This window comes from Dendrobates tinctorius, unplaced genomic scaffold, assembly GCF_039654945.1.
Source record: "Dendrobates tinctorius isolate UK_male_01 unplaced genomic scaffold, ASM3965494v1 ptg000025l, whole genome shotgun sequence".
Taxonomy (NCBI): domain Eukaryota; kingdom Metazoa; phylum Chordata; class Amphibia; order Anura; family Dendrobatidae; genus Dendrobates; species Dendrobates tinctorius.
Genome location: NW_027361693.1, coordinates 9,878,272 through 9,902,337, shown reverse-complemented (window position 1 = coordinate 9,902,337; position 24,066 = coordinate 9,878,272). Strand labels below are relative to the sequence as shown.

Genomic DNA, 24,066 nt, shown 5'->3' with positions numbered 1-24,066 from the left:
TATTTTTTTTTTTTTTCTAATTTATTTGGCAATTTTTTTTTAATTATTTTTACACTTTTTTTATTTTTTTTTTACTTTATTAAATAGTCCCAGGTGGGACATCATTGTCCTGTGACAGATCGCTGATCTGTCACATCACAGATCACTGTGACAGATCAGCGATCTGACACAGGCACTGCAGAAGGCTTCCTCATGCCTGCGCTTTGCAGGCACCGAGGAAGCCAGCTTCCTCAGGCCCCCGAAGGCCCCCGTCGCCATCTTGGATTCGGGGGCCTGGAGGAAAGGAGTCCCCCGCAGCAGCGCTGCACATTGCGCTGCCGTGGGGGGCTCAGGGAAGCACGGAGGGAGCCCCCTCCCTGCCGATGCTTCCCTTTAACTCCCGGTACACCGCGATCATGTTTGATCGCGGTGTGCAAGGGGTTAACGTGTCGGGGGCGGTCCGTGACCACCCCTGACACATTGTGCCGGGTGTCAGCTTTGATAATCAGCTGACACCCGGCCGCGATCAGCGGCGCTCACCACGTGGGCGCCGCTGATCGCGCCCGACGTACTATCCCGTCCATGGGCATAGGGGCCCAGGTCCCATGGACGGGATATACCGTCGGATGTCAGGAAGGGGTTAAAGCTGAGTAGATCTGAAATGTTCCACTATATTAACAAGCAGGGTAAATTAAATGTTCAGTCTTTGATTCTGCTACGCTAAACTAATAGCTTTTTTCAGAGCTAATTCAAATATAGTCTATTCTCTAATAATATCGCTCTTCTCTGCAATTCATGTAGAATGAGCTGTCGCAGCAGGGATAGCATATTACAGGTATCTAGTAAGGAATTATTGCCTTTTAGTCTTTGCTGCTGCAACCTAATGAAAAAATATCAAGTTAGCGTCTTTTATTTTCCCTATTAATTTTGCTGTTAGCTCCGTTTAGGTGCTAGGTATGATCTGCTGGAAATGAGTGCTTCTTTGGGCCACATACATTTCCTTCACAGTCCATAACTTGATTGCTTCTTTCCATGCACTCATGGACAGATTCATATTTTTTACTGTGATCCTTACTCAGAAATTCATGAATGCAGGCAAAATTAACATATAATGTGTCCATTTGCAGTTTCTCTGTAGCATCTTTTTGTAAGAGGTAGTGGTGTAGGCTTTACGCTACTGGAGCTGGAATTACCAGCAGGCAGGGTTGCTTATGTTCCTCCAGAGATTGTTGCTGCCAAGTACAAAGTCTTTTCAGGGCCAATTCAAATCCATTCTATAGTCTGTAGTAATTCCACTCTTATCTGCAGTTCATCTTGGGTGAGCTGTGGCTGTAGGTATAGCATATTACAGGTATCTATTAAGGGATTACTAGCTTATAAGCTTTAATCCTTGCTTCTGTAACCTAAAAAAAATCAAGGTAACATCTATTCTGACCCCTATTAATATGGCTGCTAGCTGCTACTAGTGCAGGGATAGGTGCTAAATATCATCTGCTGGAAAGGAGTATTCATTCTTGTCACACACTGTACATCTCTTCCACAGTCCATAACTTGATTACTGTTTTCCATACACCCATTGAAAAATCTGTGTCTTTTACAATGAGCTGTACTCAGAAATTGCAGAAATTCATCAAAGCAGGCAAGATTAACTTATTTAATGTGTCCACTCACAGTTTCTCAGAAGCATCTGTATGTAAGAGGTAGTGGTGGGAGATTTTATGCTACTGGAGCTGGAATTACCACTTCTGAACTCTCCAGTGGTTAGTTTCCATCCATTTCTTGGGGCTTCTTGAAGCAGGTTTGGGGACATTGTCCTTTTGGAAAACCCATAACCTAGGATGCAAACCAAGCTTTCCGACACTGGACACTACATTGCCACCCAAAATCCTTTGGGAAGCCTCACATTTCTTGTTGAGTTGCACACAGTCAAGGCACCCAGTGCCAGAGGCAGCAAAATAATCCCAAAATATCTTTCAACCTCCACCATATTTGATTGTAACTACTGCACTGTTATTTTATTTGTAGACCTAATTCCATTTACAGTACACCCTAGAATGATGTGCTTTACCAAAAACTCTATCTTGTGCTCATCTGTCTACAAGACACCTGCTGGTCCCTAACATTAGTAAGGGCCAATTGCTGGTCCTCTAACAATAGTAAGGGTCACCTCATAGCCCTCTACAAATAGTGAGGGCTACCTAATGGCACTTAAAAAATATCTTGTGTCTTTCAGAGTCCCTCCTTCATAATTCAAGCAGGATGTGTCTAATCATGTCTCACACACCACATGGCCAGATATGTAGTAAAATGTTAAAATTATGTTTCCTGGTGAATGTTTTTTCACTATTGAAAGCAATTCAAGTGTGGAAAAACACTAAATGTTAACATAGCCCAAGCATTTTTGAATTATTTATTTTGCCTTATATATAAGTCATTATCATGGAAATAATGTTTCTTATCATTTTTTTCAGTAAAATCCATTTTATCTTTAGTTTTTGTATATTTTTTTAGTCGGTCCGTAAGAGTGGCATTAAATTCTGACAACATTGCTCCCAGCAGCAACCTGGGATTCAGAGATGCTTCCAGTGGTCTTCCACATGCTGTTCCCATGCCATTTCAGGGCTGTTTCAATCAATTTAAGCAATTTTTTGACACCTCCAAACTTCAGAGGGCTGTCAGAAAAATACTTGAATTTCCCATTGACTTCCATTATACTCATTACTCGGGTCGATCACCCGAGCATTACAATTTGCTTGAGTAACGAGTACCCGAGCAATTTATTGCTCACTCATCACTAATCTCATTCAATAAATTCATCTTGTTAGTTTGATAGCCATGATTTTAGGCTTTATTTATGTACTATTTGTTTCATCCAAAAATGAATAATCGGTTTAATCAGGTTTTGTTTTACAGTTTCTTTTTAACATTTTTGTCAGTGTTTTTTGTTTTCATATCACAATCCTTAAATGAATTATATTTTTAATCTTGAAATTTTACTCTGGCCATTGGAGCTATTTTATACTCATTCCTCCTGTTTAGTGATGAGCGAGTATACTCGTTGCTCGGATTTTTCGAGCATACTCCGGTGTCCTCCGAGTATTTTGACATGCTCGGAGATTTAGTTTTCATTGTCTCATCTGCATGATTTGCGACTGCTAGATAGCTTGAATACATATGTGGAATGCCTGTTAGGGAATTCCCACATGTATTCAGCCTGTCTGCAAGTCGGAAATCATGCAGATTAGATGACGAAAACTAAATCTCCGACCACGCCAAAATACTCGGAGGACACCCGAGCAGTCTCGAGAAAACCCGAGCAACGATTATACTTGCTCATCACTACTCCTGTTCTTTAAGGAAAAGTTTTCAGCAGGCTCTATAGTATCAAAGGTATGATTACAATGACTGATAACACCTCTATACACAGTTGATAACAAAGGATCGACCATTCACAATAAGTGATATCATAGCTGACCCCACTTTCATTGCCTTCATAATGACCTTGGCATGCTCTTTAGATACTTCTATGCGAAAGATATGGTAACAGTCTGTTTATGGCTTCTAATGTACTTAAAGATTTCTTGATGCAACAGAAAGTCATAGTTTAAAACATTCCCAGTGTCCAGTGTTAAAGTTGTAAAATGTATAATTTTTATTTTTAATAAAAATTGTGATGCTGAGAAAAAAATAAAAAATAAAATATATATATATAATGTGTATATTTATATACATATATATTTAACACAGAAACCTAATGTAAACAATGGTTTATTTTCTCATTACACACTTCATAAGTAACAACACTTCCATAAAGATCACCTTTCTTTTCCAATTTTGATTTGTTCAAAAGGAAACTACTCTAGCTTCAAGCAACATTTTTAGGCATTTTAATATTTGAGCAGGTTTGCTTACTTGATTTTAACATGTATAGATAATTGTTAATATTCACACAATTTTGTTGAAAAAAAAACAACCCATGAATGTTTAATCAACATTATTCCTTCAAAAATATTTCCACAGGACATTACCAACTATATGTTCCAGAATCAGCCCAAGTTGGTTCTGCTGTTGGGAAAATCAAGGCTATTGATGCAGATGTTGGACTTAATGCTGATATCAGGTACGCCATTGTCAATGGAGATGGTGTGTTTTCCATATCGACCGATAAAGAAACAAGGGAAGGAATCCTTTTGCTTAAAAAGGTAAATGCTTAATTTTAATCATGGATTAAGTTTAAGAAATGTGATGTAGAGACATTTTTGCTGCTTTCTTAACTTTAGCAATGTTAAATTTACCGCATTGACACCTATCAACTTAATGACGAAAGATGGTATGAAAATTTTGCACAAAATTATAAGTCGTCTTTGCATATACTTTTTTTTACCAAAGAAAGCAAAATAGTACTGTACTAAATTTGATTTTAATGTTATGTTTCATCTAATAATTTTATAAGTGAGACATTCACTGTTGAGACAGATTTTTTTTATTGATATACGAATAATATTTCTCATACTGTACTGTTCTTTTAACTACTGGAGATTTTCTCATGTGGATACACAATTTTGTAATTCACTAACACAGACTTTTGTTCATGAATTGCCATTGCAGAAAGTTCTTGCTCTTGTCATTTTGGTATAAGAGTGGCATCGTTATCAAAGACACTTTCTCCTCTGGACATTGCCAGAGATGAGCAAATTAGAGTATCAGTTTATAATATAGTATAATCTAAAGTGAACAAAATCTAGTATTCGGTTTCCTAAAATCCAAGCGATAAAGAACAATTTGGAACATAATTTTTATGAAAGGATTGGTGTGTTTTGCTGCATTTCATGCATAATAATGATAACATATTGGGTGAAGTGGTGAAGTTTCACTTGATGTGCTGCTAATGAGAAATGACGACTTGTTTGGCCATTTTAATGGAAAACCTGAACATAAAAGGCTTATGCACATAAGTCTATTAAATGGGATTTCTGTTTTGGACAATCCCTACTTAGAATGGTTGTTCGACAATACAAGGTTTCCATCCTTTGTGAGCCAATTCATTGAGTTGGTAGTTTATATTATGAGGCACTCTGTTTAATCCCCTATGCTCTGGCCACAAGATGAGCATTTTGACTAATAGATTCTGCATGAGCAACTCTCCAAGTATTGGAAAGGATTACTATTATCATTGATGTTGCCACACAATATTCATTCCTTTGGATCCATTTGTATGGATCGGTTGGAGAAACCTTATATTGTAGTGTTTAAATAGTTGGAAACTATGTTCTTACTTACCTGTAAATTACAGTGTCTTTAGTTCAAACTATTCACAAAAGAGCAGTTCCAAGCCAGCAGATGTAATTTATGAATTTTGAGCCACATGTTCAATTTCCCAGTTCATGTGAATTAATACCTTATGGAGATGTTTAGATATGCACATATTTTACATGGTGTTTATAAAAATGAAGATATTTGTACATCAAACATTTTGTTTGAGAAAAGCAAATTTATCTATACAAAGTGAAAAAAGCATTTAACATGGAAAGACAAAGAACCTTTCTGACACTGAAACACATGTTGAAAAACATGTTTACCAAAAGAACTAAGTGTGAACAGTATGCTCTAGCAGCCATGTTCCTCTTCTAACAGACCTACTGATAAAATGCATCAATAGAAATAGAAAAATTACAGGAGTCTATGCTGAAACTGAGTAAGTCCACAGTACTTGATCTCCATGTTCTTGTGAGTTTTCTTGCTATTTTACTGCACCGTATATATACTGGGCAGCACGGTGGCTCAGTGGTGTGGCACCCCCACACCATCACACCTTTGCCTCCATGCTTCACGGTGGGAACCAGGCATGTAAAATCCATCTGTTCACCTTTTTTGCATCGCACAAAGACACGGTGGTTGGAACCAAAGATCTCAAATTTGAACTCATTTGAGTCCTGGGTTCGAATCCCACCAAGGAAAACATCTGCAAGGAGTTTGTATGTTCTCCCCATGTTTGCGTGGGTTTCCTCCGGGCACTCCAGTTCCCTCCCACACTCCAAAGACATACTGATAGGGAATTTAGATTGTGAGCCCCATCGGGGACAGTGATGAAAATGTGTGCAAAACTGTAAAGCGCTGAGGAATATGTTAGCGCTATATAAAAATAAAGATTATTATTATATATAGATATGTCTATATATATATATATATATATATATATAACAGATCCAAAGTTTGGACACAACTTCTCATTCAAAGAGTTTTCTTTATTTTCATGACTATGAAAATTGTATATTCACTCTGAAATCATCAAAACTATGAATTAACACATGTGGAATTATATAATTAACAAAAAAGTGTTTAACAACTGAAAATATGTCTTATATTCTAGGTTCTTCAAAGTAGCCACCTTTTGCTTTGATTACTGCTTTGCACACTCTTGGCATTCTATTGATGAGCTTCAAGAGGTAGTCACCGGAAATGGTCTTCCAACAGTCTTGGAGGAGTTCCCAGAGATGCTTAGCACTTGTTGGCCCTTTTGCATTCACTCTGCGGTCCTACTCACCCCAAACCATCTGGATTGGGTTCAGGTCTGGTGACTGTGGAGGCCAGGTCATCTGGCGTAGCACCCCATCACTCTCCTTCTTGGTCAAATAGCCCTTACACAGCCTGGAGGTGTGTTTGGGGTCATTGTCCTGTTGAAAAATAAATGATGGTCCAACTGAACGCAAACCGAATAGAATAGCAAGCCGCTGCAAGATGCTGTGGTAACCATGCTGATTCAGTATGCCTTCAATTGTGAATAAATCCCCAACAGTATCACCATCAAAGCACCCCCACACCATCACACCTTCGCCTCCATGCTTCACGGTGGGAACCAGGCATGTAAAATCCATCTGTTCACTTTTTTGCATCGCACAAAAACACGGTGGTTGGAACCAAAGATCTCAAATTTGAACTCATCAGACCAAAGCACAGATTTTCACTGGTCTAATGTCCATTCCTTGTGCTCTTTAGCCCAAACAAGTCTCTTCTGCTTGTCGCCTGTCCTTCGCAGTGGTTTGCTAGCAGTTATTTTACCATGAAGGCCTGCTGCACAAAGTCTCCTCTTAACAGTTGTTGTAGAGATGTGTCTGCTGCTAGAACTGTGTGTGGCATTGACCTGGTCTCTAATCTGAGCTGCTGTAACCTGCGATTTCTGAGGCTAGTGACTCGGATGAACTTATCCTCCGCAGCAGAGGTGACTCTTGGGCTTCCTTTCCTGGGACGGTCCTCATGTGAGCCAGTTTCTTTGTAGCACTTGATGATTTTTGGCACTGCACTTGGGGACACTTTCAAAGTTTTCCCAATTTTTCGGACTGACTGACCTTCATTTCTTATAGTAATGATGGCCACTCGTTTTTCTTTACTTGGCTGCTTTTTTCTTGCCATAATACAAATTCTAACAGTCTATTCAGTAGTATTATCAGCTGTGTATCCACCAGACGTCTTATGCACAACACAACTGATGGTCCCAACCCCATTTATAAGGCAAGAAATCCCACTTATTAAACCTGACAGGGCACACCTGTGAAGTGAAAATCATTTCCGGTGACTACCTCTTGAAGCTCATCAAGAGAATGCCAAGAGTGTGCAAAGCAGTAATCAAAGCAAAAGGTGGCTACTTTGAAGAACCTAGAATATAAGACATATTTTCAGCTGTTTCACACTTTTTTGTTAATTACATAATTCCACATGTGTTAATTCATAGTTTTGATGCCTTCAGAATGAATCTACAATTTTCATAGCCATGTATCATCCCAAAATACCTTTTTTATTCTTCCTGTGCTGTATGTAAAGCTGTTCTGTCCGGTCCAATGGGCGTCGCTTAGTTTCTCTCTCTCCACCCCTCCTCGGTTTGCTGTATGTATTCCTTTCGGTGAATATCACACAACACAAACAGTTTTCACGCGTGCGCATTGAAATGGCATCTTAGGCTGGTTTCACATTTGCGTTTTTTAGCGCTGGAAAAAAACGCATACGTGCGCATGCGATTTTTCCCCTATATTTAACATGGGTGCGCATACCTGCGCACTTGTAAGCGCATGTATGCGATTTTCATGCGCTGCGTTTTTTTGGGGTGTGCGTTGGTATTTTCCAGACGCTGCATGTTGCATTTTTTGGCCCTTGAAAAAATCGCATGCGCACGTATGCGCACGTTTTGCGCTAAAAATGGCCATTATAGCCTATGGATGCGCATACGTGCGCACTGGCATGCGCAGGTATGCGCTTTTTTAGCGCAGCGTTTTTTGGGTGGTGTCCACTTTTTATCCTAGTTAGAATCTTCTAAAGTCCAAAAAAAAAAGTCTATATAAAGGAGGTGCCTGCCAAAACTCTGCCACTACTACACTAGACAGATTGAAGAGCAGACATTCAACCAAGAACCCATATCAGCGAACAATGTGAGTATATTACATTATATGCCTGTCCTTTTAAATTATGTATGTACTAATGATTTTTATTATTTTTACATGCAGTATGTCTTCAGAATCGGAGTATTCCCCATCGCGGCAGGAATTGGCGCAAGCAGACCGTGAGGTGATTATTTTCGTGCATCTGGTAAGTATATCTGCTGCTTCTCCAAATCTCTTACGTTTTTTTCAACTTTCAGACATCGTCATCATCATCTGCGGACGGGAATAGTGAGGGCGAACAGCAGGAGCAGCGAAGCCAATTCCCGGTGGTTATACGTAATGTAAGTATCAAATGATTTGTAATGTTTTTTTTTTTTTTTTTATCTTCTATTTTTACTCTTTTTTTTGTTTCTTTTTTTGTAACTTTTTAGTCAATTTAAATTTGATTATTCTAATGAATGTGTTTTGTCTAGGTTCCACAACGGGATGAAGACGTCTACCTGGATAATGAGCAGCTCATCAGCCTGGTCCAGGAGCGTTCGCCGTTGTGGGACAGCCGTGACCGGCTGTACAAGGACAATGTGGTGACACGGCGGCTATGGAATGAGGTGGCCGCAGCGTTGATGGATGGCTGGGACAGCGCCACAGCATCCGCCAAAAAGGCGTTTAGTGAGTATTTCCCTGCTCTGTATTGTGCCGCAGTGACTGTTGTCCTTGACGGCACTGTTGGGTTTCGTGCTAGGCGTATTCTAGCAGGAAACCCAACAGTGTCATCGTGGTCTACAGTGACTGCTTTGAGTATTGTATTGCTACATTGTGCCGCAGTGACTGTTGTCCTTGACGGCACTGTTGGGTTTCGTGCTAGGCGTATTCTAGCAGGAAACCCAACAGTGTCATCGTGGTCTACAGTGACTGCTTTGAGTATTGTATTGCTACATTGTGCCGCAGTGACTGTTGTCCTTGACGGCACTGTTGGGTTTCGTGCTAGGCGTATTCTAGCAGGAAACCCAACAGTGTCATCGTGGTCTACAGTGACTGCTTTGAGTATTGTATTGCTACATTGTGCCGCAGTGACTGTTGTCCTTGACGGCACTGTTGGGTTTCGTGCTAGGCGTATTCTAGCAGGAAACCCAACAGTGTCATCGGGGTCTACAGTGACTGCTTTGAGTATTGTATTGCTACATTGTGCCGCAGTGACTGTTGTCCTTGACGGCACTGTTGGGTTTCGTGCTAGGCGTATTCTAGCAGGAAACCCAACAGTGTCATCGGGGTCTACAGTGACTGCTTTGAGTATTGTATTGCTACATTGTGCCGCAGTGACTGTTGTCCTTGACGGCACTGTTGGGTTTCGTGCTAGGCGTATTCTAGCAGGAAACCCAACAGTGTCATCGGTGTCTACAGTGACTGCTTTGAGTATTGTATTGCTACATTGTGCCGCATTGACTGTTGTCCTTGACGGCACTGTTGGGTTTCGTGCTAGGTGTATTCTAGCAGGAAACCCAACAGTGTCATCGGGGTGTACAGTGACTGCTTTGAGTATTGTATTGCTAAATTGTGAAGCAGTGACTGTTGTCCTTGACGGCACTGTTTTTTTTTATCAACAGTGGACAAAGTCCGAACACGTTGGCGTTCGATCAAGGACCGCTTCAACAGTGATGTTCGTGCTGAGGGCCAGGTTCGCAGTGGATCTGCGTCAAGGACCAGAACTAGATACCGTCACTATCACGCGTTGCAGTTCCTAAGACCGGTCCTTGCCACAAGATCGTAAGTATTATACATTTTGGGTTTTTATTTTTATTAATCTGTGTTTTTCTAATCCACAGCTGATGCTTCTTGTAAAGGCATGGTAGTAATGATTTTCCTTTCTTCCACAGCACCTGGAGCAGCACCCTGCAACCTGGCCCTGGAGCGGTCCTTCCTCGGACGTCCTCTGACCCGTCCCAGCCATCCGACAGCCAGGAAGCACCTTGCAGGTCCCACACACACACAGCTGGTGACCAGGAAGCTGGGCCATCAGGTGTTCCCCTGTCCCAGGTCTCTGCCACTGGTTATGCGGGCACTACCCGCCAGCGGCAGAGGGCCTTGGACAGGAATGTCTTGCCCGAGTTTATGCATTTGAGCGAGACATTTAATTCCAGCCTCAAGTCACTGTCCGACAGAGTTGAAAGCGGTTTTGCACTGATGGAACGTGGTTTTAACCACTTTGAACACCGCTTCAATTCTGTAGAACAGCGCCTTGACCGTCTGGAGGCCGACCTCAACAGACCAGCACACCATTTTTTTAGTAAGATTGAAAAGGGCATGGCGGAACACCTTAGTCCTGATCAACAGCTGAATGTGCTGCAGGCCTGCAACAATGCTTTCTTGCAGGCTATGCAGCATAATCGGTACGGTCAGCAGTCAGTGGTGTCCTTTCCACCTGTGCCACCATTGACTCGCTTCACCTCACTACCGACTTGTGCTGCATACCACTGCACGGACACCTCTCTTCAAAGGCTGGACACCCACCGTTACACCACCACAAGTCTGAGTGCAGCTGGTCACTTCACCGACACCACCATGGCAAGCGCTGCTCCTGTCTGGAGCACCACCGCCAATCCCATGCATGCGTGGAGCTCAGCCACCACTAGGCAAACATGGAACAGCCCTGCCACTACAACAACATGTAGTAGCCCTGCCACCACCACTCTGCAAACCTGGGCCATCACTGCCGCCACCAGTCCTCCTGCAAGGACGAGCACTGACCAAGAAGAGCAGCATCAGCCACCTCAGCAGCAGCAGCCAACTCAGCAGCCGCCACCTCAGCAGCAGCCGCCACCTCAGCAGCAGCAGCCACCTCAGCAGCAGCCGCCACCTCAGCAGCAGCAGCAACCACCTCAGCAGCAGCCGCCACCTCAGCAGCAGCAGCAACCACCTCAGCAGCAGCAACCACCTCAGCAGCAGCTGCCACCTCAGCAGCAGACGCCACCTCAGCAGCAGCCGCAACCTCTGCAGCAGCAGCCGCCACCTCAGCAGCAGCAGCCATACCAGCAGACGGGGGACCTACATTCCATATTTGCCCCTACTTCAAGGCGAAATCAATCTAGGCGGGCATTGGGCCAAAGTCGGTCCAGGCACACAAGCCTACGGCGACATGCCATTACAACTAATGTAACTGAACAGATTTCCTCTCCTACAAGTGTTCCAAGTTTAATTCCCTTAACTGGACTACCTTCCCCCACAAGTTTTGTTGCCCCTTCCCCTCAAACACCGTCTTCAACTGCAAGTGTTGCATATTCCCTGCACACCCCCAAATTGAAACCATCTGCCCCCAAACGCCGTAAAAAATAATTTTTAAATTTTTTTTTTGTGATAAAAAATAAATTTACATTTGTGGTTCACCATTAATAAGTTTCATTAATGTTGTTTGCGCCGCTCACACACACTGATGGGTAAATACATGTTAAAAACCAACCCAAGGGCTAGTATAGTCATATGTGAAATAACATGGACTAGTATAGTCATTCCAAGGCCTAGTGTAATAACTCTAGTTTTACCAAATAGAATCTGGTTTCATGAAAAACAAAACTGTTGAAACTTGTCTAAAAAATAAGTTTCTTTCTAGTTTCACCAGTTTGTTTTTGTTGAAACAAGATGCTAGTTGTTAAAAATCGAGTTATTACAGTAGGCCTTGGTATGACTATACTAGGCCGTGGTATTTCACATATACTACTAGCCCCAAGGCCTAGTATACTCATATTTGAAATACCACGGCCTAGTATAGTCATTCCAAGGCCTAGTGTAATAACTCTAGTTTTACCAAATAGAATCTGGTTTCATGAAAAACAAACTGTTGAAACTTGTCTAAAAAATAAGTTTCTTTCTAGTTTCACCAGTTTGTTTTTGTTGAAACAAGATGCTAGTTGTTAAAAATCGAGTTATTACAGTAGGCCTTGGTATGACTATACTAGGCCGTGGTATTTCACATATACTACTAGCCCCAAGGCCTAGTATACTCATATTTGAAATACCACGGCCTAGTATAGTCATTCCAAGGCCTAGTGTAATAACTCTAGTTTTACCAAATAGAATCTGGTTTCATGAAAAACAAACTGTTGAAACTTGTCTAAAAAATAAGTTTCTTTCTAGTTTCACCAGTTTGTTTTTGTTGAAACAAGATGCTAGTTGTTAAAAATCGAGTTATTACAGTAGGCCTTGGTATGACTATACTAGGCCGTGGTATTTCACATATTACTATACTACTAGCCCCAAGGCCTAGTATACTCATATTTGAAATACCACGGCCTAGTATAGTCAATTCAAAGGCCTAGTGTAATAACTTTTAATGGAGCAGATTACATTCATCCACTCAATGCTGACTTGTATTCCCCATGGACTTTCATTGGGGTTGGGTTTTGAGTGTTGTGTTTTGAGAAAATCACATACTTTGTTTTAAACTATTTGCACAATTTTATCTTGAAAAAAAATGGTTTCCTGATTCATGGCCTGCAGCTTTGCTCATTCCAATATATTTCACGCAGACTAGCAATGCTGCATTTTAACTCGTATGTGTATTTACCTGCCCAGGTGTGTGAACATAACAAAATTCAGTTATACATGGGAAGTTTTTTAATTAATCGGAGTTTAAAAAATATAGTGCACTCAGTAATGGTATCAAATAAGGATTTTTATTACCATAAACAACAACATTACACCATTTCATCTTGCCAGTGCACCCGTCCTACATCAGAAATAAAGTAGGCCGCAAATTTGTCCCTCATTTGGCCAACTTCAACGGATGACCTGAGAGTGTGCTGAGTGAATTCAGGCAATGGGTTAGGAGCATCATCGTCCAGTTCAAAGGTCGGGTGCTCTTTAGCCATCACAAAGTTATGTAGAACCACACAGGCCTTCACCACCTCATCGACTGTTTCAAGTTTAAGATTAATGGCCGTGCCCAGAATTCGCCATCTGGAAACAAGAATCCCAAAAGCACACTCGACAGTTCTTCTGGCCCTGGTCAGCCTGTAATTAAAAATTTTTTTGGTGTGGTCCAAGTCCCGGCTGGAGTAGGGTTTCAGTAAGTTTCCGCACATTTGAAAAGCCTCATCGCCAACCATTACAAAGGGCAGTGGCGGAGCTTCGGTGTGAGGAAGAGGCCGTGGCATAGGGAAATTAAATTGGTTGCCATACAACCTCCGGCCCATGTCTGAGTTTTTAAAAGCCTGCGAGTCATTACCACGGCCAAATGCTCCAATGTCCACTGCTACAAACATACATCCGGCATCCGCAATTGCAATGAGTACTATTGAAAAGTACTTTTTGTAATTATAGTACTCAGATCCCGTTCTTTGGGGTTTGATGATCCGTATGTGTTTCCCATCAACAGCTCCCAAACAGTTGGGAAAATTGCATACTGTCCAGAATTTGTCAGCAATTTCCATCCACTTTTCAGCGGTGGGCAGGGGCATAAATTCTGGGCAAAGAACATTCCAGAGAGCCCGGCAGGTGTCAGCAACAATTCCAGACAAGGTAGAGATTCCAATACGGTACTGGAAGTGTAGTGAGGATAGGGTTTCTCCAGTCGCCAGGAATCTGTGAACAGACAAAGAAGTAAAATTAATATTTATGTATATTATTTTTAAAAACTATAAAAAAAATATTAGTACATTCACGAAAACTAATTACCCAAGGTTTTGAATACTAAATTTACAAAAAAAAACATCAGACCACACCCCTTTGTTTTTAAAACATACCGTAATGTCACCAGTAGCCGTTCCTCAGGAGGAATCGCACGACGGAGCTGTGTGTCCTGTCTCCGGATGGATTGTTGGACACGAGCAAGCAAATCCATGAAACTTTCGTGGGACATCCGGATATAATCAGTAAATTTCTCCGGGTTTGCACGTAGCTCGCTGTAGAGGGTGTGGTATGCCCCACGGCTCTCCCGGAGTTCAACAATCGGATGTATCCACATACGCCGCCGTCTTCGCTGCCTCTCTCTCTTCCTTTGTTCATGGCAAGCAACTGCATACGCCTGAGCCATCGCGATGTCCAAATCCAAGTTGAAGTGAAAACTCTTCCAGCGCAGATCCATGGTCACGAGAAGAATCAAGCAAATGTGAAGAATACTGTAGACAGGGTGTATATATATTAACATACCACACCCACAATGAAGTCCCATTGGTCTTGTGTGTTGTTGAATGGTTGTTTTTTCTTTTTTGTGGGGTTTTTCCAAAATCTGTAAAAAAACGCAAACGCACAAAAAACGCATACAAACGCGCAAAAACGCTGCGTTTTTTTCCTGCATGCGCATTAAAATGCTGGAAAAAAACGCAGCGTTTGTATGCATTTGTATGCGTTTTTTTAATGCGTTTTTTTGCGGGAAAAACGCGCTGCAAAAAAAAGCAAGTGTGAAACTAGCCTTACGCGTGCGCAGTATGCTTTGCCCAACTGTGGGAAAAGCAGAAAATCAGTATTGCGCATGAGCCGACTTATGCAATTGCTTTCTCTGTCTGCCCTGGAAGTATCCCTGTCATTTTTCTGTTTTCCCTGCTGCATCAATTTTCCAGCATCAGGGAAGACAGAAGTGGAAGGGAAATACTTCCAGGACATACAGTCATGGCCAAAAGTATTGACACCCCTGAAATTCTGTCAGATAATATTCATTTTCTTCCTGAAAATGATTGCAAACACAAATTCTTTGGTATTATTATCTTCATTTAATTTGTCTTAAATGAAAAAACACAAAAGAGAATGAAGCAAAAAGCAAAACATTGATCATTTCACACAAAACTCCAAAAATGGGCCGGACAAAAGTATTGGCACCCTCAGCCTAATACTTGGTTGCACAACCTTTAGCCAAAATAACTGCCACCAACCGCTTCTGGTAACCATCAATGAGTTTCTTACAATGCTCTGCTGGAATTTTAGACCATTCTTCTTTGGCAAACTACTCCAGGTCCCTGATATTTGAAGGGTGCCTTCTCCAAACTGCCATTTTTAGATCTCTCCACAGGTGTTCTATGGGATTCAGGTCTGGACTCATTGCTGGCCACCTTAGAAGTCTCCAGTGCTTTCTCTCAAACCATTTTCTAGTGCTTTTTGAAGTGTTTTGGGTTATTGTCCTGCTGGAAGACCCATGACCTCTGAGGTAGACCCAGCTTTCTCACACTGGGCCCTAAATTATGCTGCAAAATTTGTTGGTAGTCTTCTGACTTCATAATGCCATGCACACGGTCAAGCAGTCCAGTGCCAGAGGCAGCAAAGCAAACCCAAAACATCAGGGAACCTCCGCCATGTTTGACTGTAGGGACCGTGTACTTTTCTTTGAATGCCTCTTTTTTCTCCTGTAAACTCTATGTTGATGCTTTTGCCCTAAAAGCTCTACTTTTGTCTCATCTGACCAAAGAACATTCTTCCAAAATGTTTTAGGCTTTTTCAGGTAAGTTTTGGCAAACTCCAGCCTGGCTTTTTTATGTCTCGGGGTAAGAAGTGGAGTCTTCCTGGGTCTCCTACCATACAGTCCCTTATCATTCAGATGCCGACGGATAGTACGGGTTGACACCGTTGTACCCTCGGACTGCAGGGCAGCTTGAACTTGTTTGGATGTTAGTGGAGGTTCTTTATCCAACATCCGCACAATCTTGCGTTGAAATCTCTTGTCAATTTTTCTTTTCCGTCCACATCTAGGGAGGTTAGCCACAGTGCCATGGGCTTTAAACTTCTTGATGACACTGCGCACGGTAGACACAGGAACATTCAGGTCTTTGGAGATGGACTTGTAGCCTTGAGATTGCTCATGCTTCCTCACAATTTGGTTTCTCAAGTCCTCAGACAGTTCTTTGGTCTTCTTTCTTTTCTCCATGCTCAATGTGGTACACACAAGAACACAGGACAGAGGTTGAGTCAACTTTAATCCATGTCAACTGGCTGCAAGTGTGATTTAGTTATTGCCAACACCTGTTACGTGCCACAGGTAAGTTACAGGTGCTGTTAATTACACAAATTAGAGAAGCATCACATGATTTTTCGCACAGTGCCAATACTTTTGTCCACCCTCTTTTTTATGTTTGGTGTGGAATTATATCCAATTTGGCTTTAGGACAATTCTTTTTGTGTTTTTTCATTTTAGACAAATTAAATGAAGATAATAATACCAAAGAATTTGTGTTTGCAATCATTTTCAGGAAGAAACTGAGTATTATCTGACAGAATTGCAGGGGTGTCAATACTTTTGGCCATGACTTTATAAAGCAATAGCGTATGCCGGTGCATGCGCAATACTGATTTTCGGCCTTGCCCACAATTGGGCAAAACATACTGCGCACGCGCTAGGCAAGATGCCTTTCAAATGTGCATGTGCAAAAAATGTGCACCATCGCTGAAATTCACCACAAAGAATGCATTGAGCATGCGAGGAGGGGTGGAGAGAAAGAAATGAATATACGCTCATCGGACCAAACCTAACAATTAACATACAGTGCGAGAGGAATAAAAAAAGTATTTCTGGATGATACATGGGGAGTCAGGGGGTTTCAAAACTAGTTTTGTAATGCATAGATGACACAAAATTAAAGGATATTTAAAGCTGGTAGACCAAAAATGTGATGACAGGTTCCCTTTAACATTAAAGTATCACTTTTATATCCAATTTGTACATATTAGCTATTGTAATTGTGTCACAATCATATGTACTTCTTTTCTAAACCCAGGGATTTATTTATATGTTATCTCTTGCAAATTTGCTCTGTCATTATAAAATCAGTATAGGTAATAGTTTCAAGAATCTAATAATAAAGAAGAGTTTTTTTTAATTAAAATCACTTTCCACTTGGAATATTTCCTTAAGCTGGTACATTATATAAACATTTTTGTGGATTTTTGAAAATATGTCATTGTACCATAGTTTATGAAATCACATGAAATCACACAAGCATTGACAAACTTTCCTTAGAATCAGACCATAAAAATAGCAAGGTAGATGGGTAAGCAGTACTGATCTGCTTCTTCTTCTTAGGCCTCCCTCACACATTAGTGTAAAACAAGTACATGAAAAAGCAGTAATGGTGTCATCAGTGTTTTCCATCTGTGTCATATGTGTTTCCGTGTTTACCATCACTGTTTTTCAGGTATGGTTAACAAAAGAAAGAAATGACAAAGCTTCTCCTATATTTTGCAATATTATACACGTACAGCACACTCATAACACACGGATGTTCACAGATACCATCCGTGTTACTCACTGACCCATAGACTTGTAATGGCCCTTGTCAATCGTGCTGCTGAAAAAAAGGACATGTGAGTAGTAGCATAGGCTATAATGGGTACATGTGGTTTCCATGAAAAAAACGGATACCACGTGTACTGCTAGCATGGACTTATGAAGGAAGACTTAAGGGTTAAGGTTTCCTTCATAAGTCAAAGGGTTATTCTGCTTTTACCACTAAAGGAGTTAACATTACAGATTTATACAATGAATATTGGACTCTATAGTATTTGTATACTTTTCACATCCACTGAGCTTTCCTTGGCGGTGGTTGGAGTCAGAAAAAGCTTTATTAAATTCAGAGTATTTCTAGCTCAATGAGGAAGATTTGCCAGTGTATTTGTTCTGACATAGATGAATAAATAAGAAAATAACTTTATCAGACAACATTTATGAAGATTCTGAGACACTGTTACTGATGTGCAATTATGCCCAAAATATTAAAAAACCTCATGAACTGTTAGCAAAGTGACAGAAAACAATGCAAGGTCAAACCATGTCACATTAGTAGACATTAAGTCTTTAACCCCTTAATGTCTATGGACGTGCATGGCAAGAGGCAACTTTCAGCACCATGACGGACTCTGCATGTCCTGCCTTTGAACTGTCACTGCGTGTAAACACGCAGTTTCAGTTCAGTGCCGACAGCTGTCTATGACAGCTGAGAGGCACAGGAAGGGGGGCAGGGACCCTTGCACTTGGTTCCTGCACCCACAGCGCTGTGATTGGTCGGTCAATCTGACAGACCAAACACAGCATTGATCAGCAGGATAGGCTGAAATTTGAGCTTCTCCTTGCCTGATCAGTGTAGGAGCCCAGCACTGCAGTGGCTGAGCATCCTGCACTGACAGCTAGGACCGGAGCCACCACTGCCCCTGGCTGTTAACCCCCTCACTGCTGCGATCGAGTGTGATCACAGTGTTCAGAGGGGGAGACAGAGGGTAGGGGGCTCCCTCTTCCTCAGGTCAGCATCCCTGCGATGTAATCGCGGGGCCCGACCTGTGCCATGATGACCTGGAGGTGTAATGACAACCTCTGGGTCATTTACCTACAGAGAGCTGGTGAGATCATGCTCACAGCATGGTGTCAGCAGCTCTCAGCATTGGTATAATGCATTACAATGCTAGAGCATTGTAATGTATTATCCCTAAAGTGAAAGCGAAAGTGAAAGTTCCATAAAGGGACAAGGTAAAAAAAAAACATTTTTTTAAAAAAATATATAAAAAAATTATTAAAAATAATCCCCCTAAAAAATCTCCTAAAAATTACACATTTTTATGTAAAAAAAAATAAAATAAACAAAAAAATACACGTTTGGTATCGCCACATCCGTAAAAATCCCATCTATAAAAGTATCACCCTAGTTAACCCGTTCAGTGAATGCCGTAAAAAAAAACACAAAAAAGTAGCAAATTATACTTTTTCCAAGCAGTATCATCGTACTGCTTGGAAAAAGTGCAATAACACGGGATAAAAAAGATGAATATAAACAAACTTGGTACCTCTGAAAACATCATCTTTTCCCGCAAAAAACGAGCTGCCATGCAGCATGATCAGCAAAAATATTTTTTCTATAAAAGTTTTTATTGTGTAAAAAACACCAAAACATAAAAAAACGATATAAATGAGGTATCACTGTGATCGTAGTGACCCGAAGAATAAAGCTGCCATACTAATTTTACCACATGCGGAACGGAGGGGGAAAAAATAAAAAGCATTCCTAAATTGCTGGTTTTTGTTCATTCAGAAAATGAACAGAAAAATCAGAATAGAAAGTGATCAAAAAACGTTATGTGCGCTGAAATGGTAGCAATAAAAACGACAGCTCTTCCCGCAAAAAACAAGCCCACACATGACTCTGTCGGCCAAAATATGGAAAAATTATAGCTCATTGAAGATCATTTTTGTGAAAAAAATATGATTTTTTAATTTTATGGCTCTACGTTATAACCTTCTATGAAGCCCTTGGGGGTTCAAAGTGCTCCACACACATTTAGATGAGTTCCTTGGGGGGTCTAGTTTCTAAAATGGGGTCACTTGTGGGGGGTTTCCACTGTTTAGGCACATCAGGGGCTCTCCAAACGCGACATGGCGTCCGCTCTCGATTCCAGCCAATTTGACGTTCAAAATCTCAAATGATGCTCCTTCCCTTCTTAGCACTGCCGTGCGCCTAAGGATTGGTCTTCCTCCACACATGGGGTATCGGTGTACTTAGGAGAAATTGCACAATAAATATTGTGGTTCATTTTCTCCTGATACCCTTGACAAAATAAAAAAATTGAGTCCAAATAAAAATTTTGGGGAAAAAAAGTTAAATGTTCATTTTTTCCTTCCACATTGCTTCAATTCTTTTGAAGTACCTAAACTGTTAATAAACTTCTTGAATGTGGTTTTGAGCACCTTGAGAGGTGCAGTTTTTAGAATGGTGTCACTTTTGGGTATTTTCTGTTATTTTGATCCCCCAAGCTCACTTCAAATGGGAAGTGGTCCCTAAAAGAAATGGTTTTGTAAATATTGTTGGAAAAATGAGAAATCGCTGGTCAAATTCTAACCCTTATAACTTCCTAAGAAAAAAAAATTTTGGTTCCAAAATTGTGCTGATGTAAAGTAGACATGTGGGAAATGTTATTTATTAACTATTTTTGTGACATATCTCTCTGATTTAAGGGCATAAAAATTAAAAGTTTGAAAATTGCAAAATGTTAAAAATTTTCGCCATATTTTCATTTTTTTCATAAATAAACGCAAGTCATATCAAAGAAATTTTACCACTAACATGAAGTACAATACGTCACGAAAAAACAATCTCAGAATCAGCGGGATACGTTGAAGCATTCCAGAGTTATAACCACATAAAGTGACAATGGTCTGATTTCAAAATTAAGGCCTAGTCTTTAACCTACAAAATGGCTTGGTCATTAAGGGGTTAATGACTCTGGAAATTTTCATTTTTCCCTCCCTTTTTACCTGAGGTTTAACTTTTTGCATTTTTTTGTTGACATATACGAGCGTACATAAGACTTGATTTTTTTCAGGATGAGTTTTAACCCCTTACCTACAATGGACGTAATATTCAGTCCATGTGACCCTGGACCTAATTCCCATGGATGGAATATTATGTCATAGCGATCAGCGGCCCCCACGTGGTGAGTGCCGCTGATCGCGGCCGGGTGTCAGCTGATTATCACAGCTTTTGATATAAAATTGTTTTCATTGCATAAAAGCGCCAAAACATAAAAAAATGACCTAAGTGAGGTATCGCTGTAACCATACTGACCCGAAGAATAAAACTGCTTTATCAATTTTACCGCAGGCAGAACGGTGTAAACGCTCCCCCAAAAGAAATTCATGAAACGCTGGTTTTTGTTCATTCTGCGTCTCAAAAATCAGAATGAAAAGCGATAAAAAGATGTCACGTGCCCGAAAATGATTCCATTAAAAGCGTCAACTCGTCCCGCAAAAAATAAGACCTCACATGACTCGGTGGGTCAAAATATGGAAAAATTATAGCTCTCAATATGTGGTGATGCAAAAACTATTTTTACAATAAAAAGCATCTTTTAGCATGCGACAGCTGCCAAACATAAAAACCGCCATAAATAGTAAATCAAACCCCCGTTATCACCCTCTTAGTTAGGGAAAAATAATAAAATAAAAAAATGCATTTATTTCCATTTTGCCATTAGGGTTAGGGCTAGGGTTAGGGCTAGGGCTAGGGTTAGGGCTAGGGCTAGGGCTAGGGTTAGGGCTAGGGTTAGGGTTAGGGGTGTGTTGGGGTTAGGGTTGGAGTTAGAATTGGGGGGTTTCCACTGTTTGGGCACATCAGGGGCTCTCCAAATGCAACATAGCGTCTGATCTCAATTCCAGCCAATTCTGTGTTGAAAAAGTCAAATGGTGCTCCTTCCCTTCCAAGCTCTGTCATGCACCCAAACAGTGTTTTACCCCCACATATGGGGTAGCAGCCTACTCAGTACAAATTGCAAAACAACTTTTGGGTCCAATTTCTCCTGTTACTCTTAGGAAAATAAAAAATTGGGGGCAGAAATATCATTTTTGTGGACAGAAATGATTTTTTTATTTTCATGCCCGGGCGTTATAAACTTCTGTGAAGCACTTCGGGGTTCAAAGTGCTCACCACACATCTAGATAAGTTCCGTGGGGGGTCTAGTTTCCAAAATGGGGTCATTTGTGGGGGGTTTCCACTGTTTAGGTACATCAGGGCTCTCCAAAAGCAACATGACACCCGCAGACCATCAATTTCTCCTGGTACCCTTGGGAAAATAAAAAAAATTGGTGACTAAAAGATCATGTTTGTGGAAAAAATACGATTTTTTTATTTTCATGCCAGGGCATTATAAACTACTGTGAAGCCCTTGGGGGTTCAAAGTGCTCACTACACATCTAGATAAGTTCCTTAGGGGGTCTAGTTTCCAAAATAGTGTCATTTGTGGGGGGTTTCCACTGTTTAGGTACATCAGGGGCTCTCCAAATGTGACATGGCGTCCGATCTGAATTCCAGTCAATTTTGCATTGAAAAAGTCAAACGGCGCTCCTTCCATTCTGAGCTCTGCCATGCGCCGAAACAGTGGTTCCCCCCCACATATCAGGTATCAGCATACTCAGTACAAATTGCACAATAACTTTTCCAGTCCAATTTCTCCTGTTACCCTTGGTAAAATAAAAAAAATTGAACCTTAAGTATTTTTTTGTGAAAAAAAGTTAAATGTTCATTTTTTTAAATATTCAAAAAAATTCCTGTGAAGCACCTGAAGGGTTAATAAACTTCTTGAATGTGGTTTTGAGCACCTTGAGGGGTGCAGTTTTTAGAATGGTGTCACTTTTGGGTATTTTCTATCATATAGACCCCTCAAAGTGGCTTCAAATGTGATGTGGTCCGTAAAAATAAAATGATGTTGCAAAAATGAGAAATCGCTGGTCAACTTTTAACCCTTATAACTTCCTAACAAAAAAAATTTAGGTTCCAAAATTGTGCTGATGTAAAGTAAACATGTGGTAAATGTTATTTATTAAGTTTTTTGTGTGCCGTATCTCTGTGATATAAGGGCATAAAAATTCAAAGTTGGAAAATTGTAAAATTTAAAATATTTTTGCCAAATTTCCATTTTTTTCACAGATAAGCGCAAGTTATTTGAATGAAATTTTACCCCTAACATGAAGTACAATATGTCACGAGAAAACTGTGTCAGAATCACCAGGATCCTTTGGAGCGTTTCAGAGTTATTACCTCATAAAGGGACAGTGGTCAGAACTGTAAAAATTGGCCCGGGAGTTAACGTGCAAACCACCCTTGGTAGTAAAGGGGTTAATTGGCATAATTTCTTCTACCATACAATCTAGGAAAAATACAAAAAATGCAATACAGACATGATTTTCTGAATTATTTTTTCTTTTTTTTCTCTTTTGTCTAGGTCTGTTCAAATTTGATGATGCTAAACAAGCATTGATTTTTTTCAATATAAGTAGTAAAGCAAAATACTGAATATTGTAAAAAAAAGTTTTAACTTGTATAGCTATTTTCTGAGATCCATAGTATTTTTATGCTGATAGGGCAAAGTGAAGACTTCTTTTTTTGTGTGGTGAGCTGTCATTTTTTTTAATCACGCCAGTTTCATATGCTGCTTTGCTTGCTTAAACCCTTTCTGCCAGATGACGTACTATCCCGTCCATATGCCTTTGGACTTAATTCCCATGGATGGCATAGTATATTATAGGTAATCAGCCGCTTACAGGGGGAACGCTGCTCATCGCGGCCGAGTGTCAGCTGATTCTCACAGCTGACACCCGGCACTAAGTGCCATGAGCGGTCACGGACCGCTCCCTGCACTTTAACCCTTGGAACACTGAGATCAAACATGATCACAGCATTCTGGGAGCCATCAGAAGGGCTATCAGCTCTGACAGGACAGCCCCTCTGCCTTCAGATGGTAGACCCCGTGGCATGACACGAGGTCTCGATCGCTGCCATGGAGACCCGATGTCGTCATGATGACATCCAGGTCTCCGGGCCTGAGAGACTTCCTGACATTCACAGTGCATGTCAGGAAGTCTCACAGGTCAGTGTAAAATGCATGCAGCGCTGACAGCTTCTATGGCATGTAAGACATACCAAAGAAATGTTACCACTATCATGAAGTACAATATGCCGTGAGAAAAAAATGTCAGAATCACTGGGATCCATGGAAGCGTTCCAGAGTTATTACCTCATAAATGGACAGTGGTCAGAATTGTAAAAATTGGCCTGGTCATTAACATGCAAACTGCCCTTGATGGTAAAGGACTTAATGTTATATTTTCTTTATTTTCTACTTTTTTATTTTTTTATTTATAGCATTTACTTCATTTTATGTTTTAATACATCAGAATTTTGCAAACTCGGTGATACCAAATTTCTTTTTTCTTCTTTTCTGTCTTATTTAATGTATGAATAAAAAGGGATTTTGCATTTTC

General features: G+C 40.7%; 1 protein-coding gene across 1 annotated transcript in view; it reads left to right on the top strand.

The window, feature by feature from the left end:
• The window catches only part of CDH18 (cadherin 18), a 1,129,863-nt gene that overhangs the window by 828,468 nt on the left and 277,329 nt on the right, over positions 1-24,066 (top strand). The window contains exon 6 of the mRNA XM_073569448.1: positions 4,000-4,181. Coding sequence (XP_073425549.1) covers positions 4,000-4,181 — 182 coding nt within the window. The remainder of the gene's footprint in view (positions 1-3,999; positions 4,182-24,066) is intronic.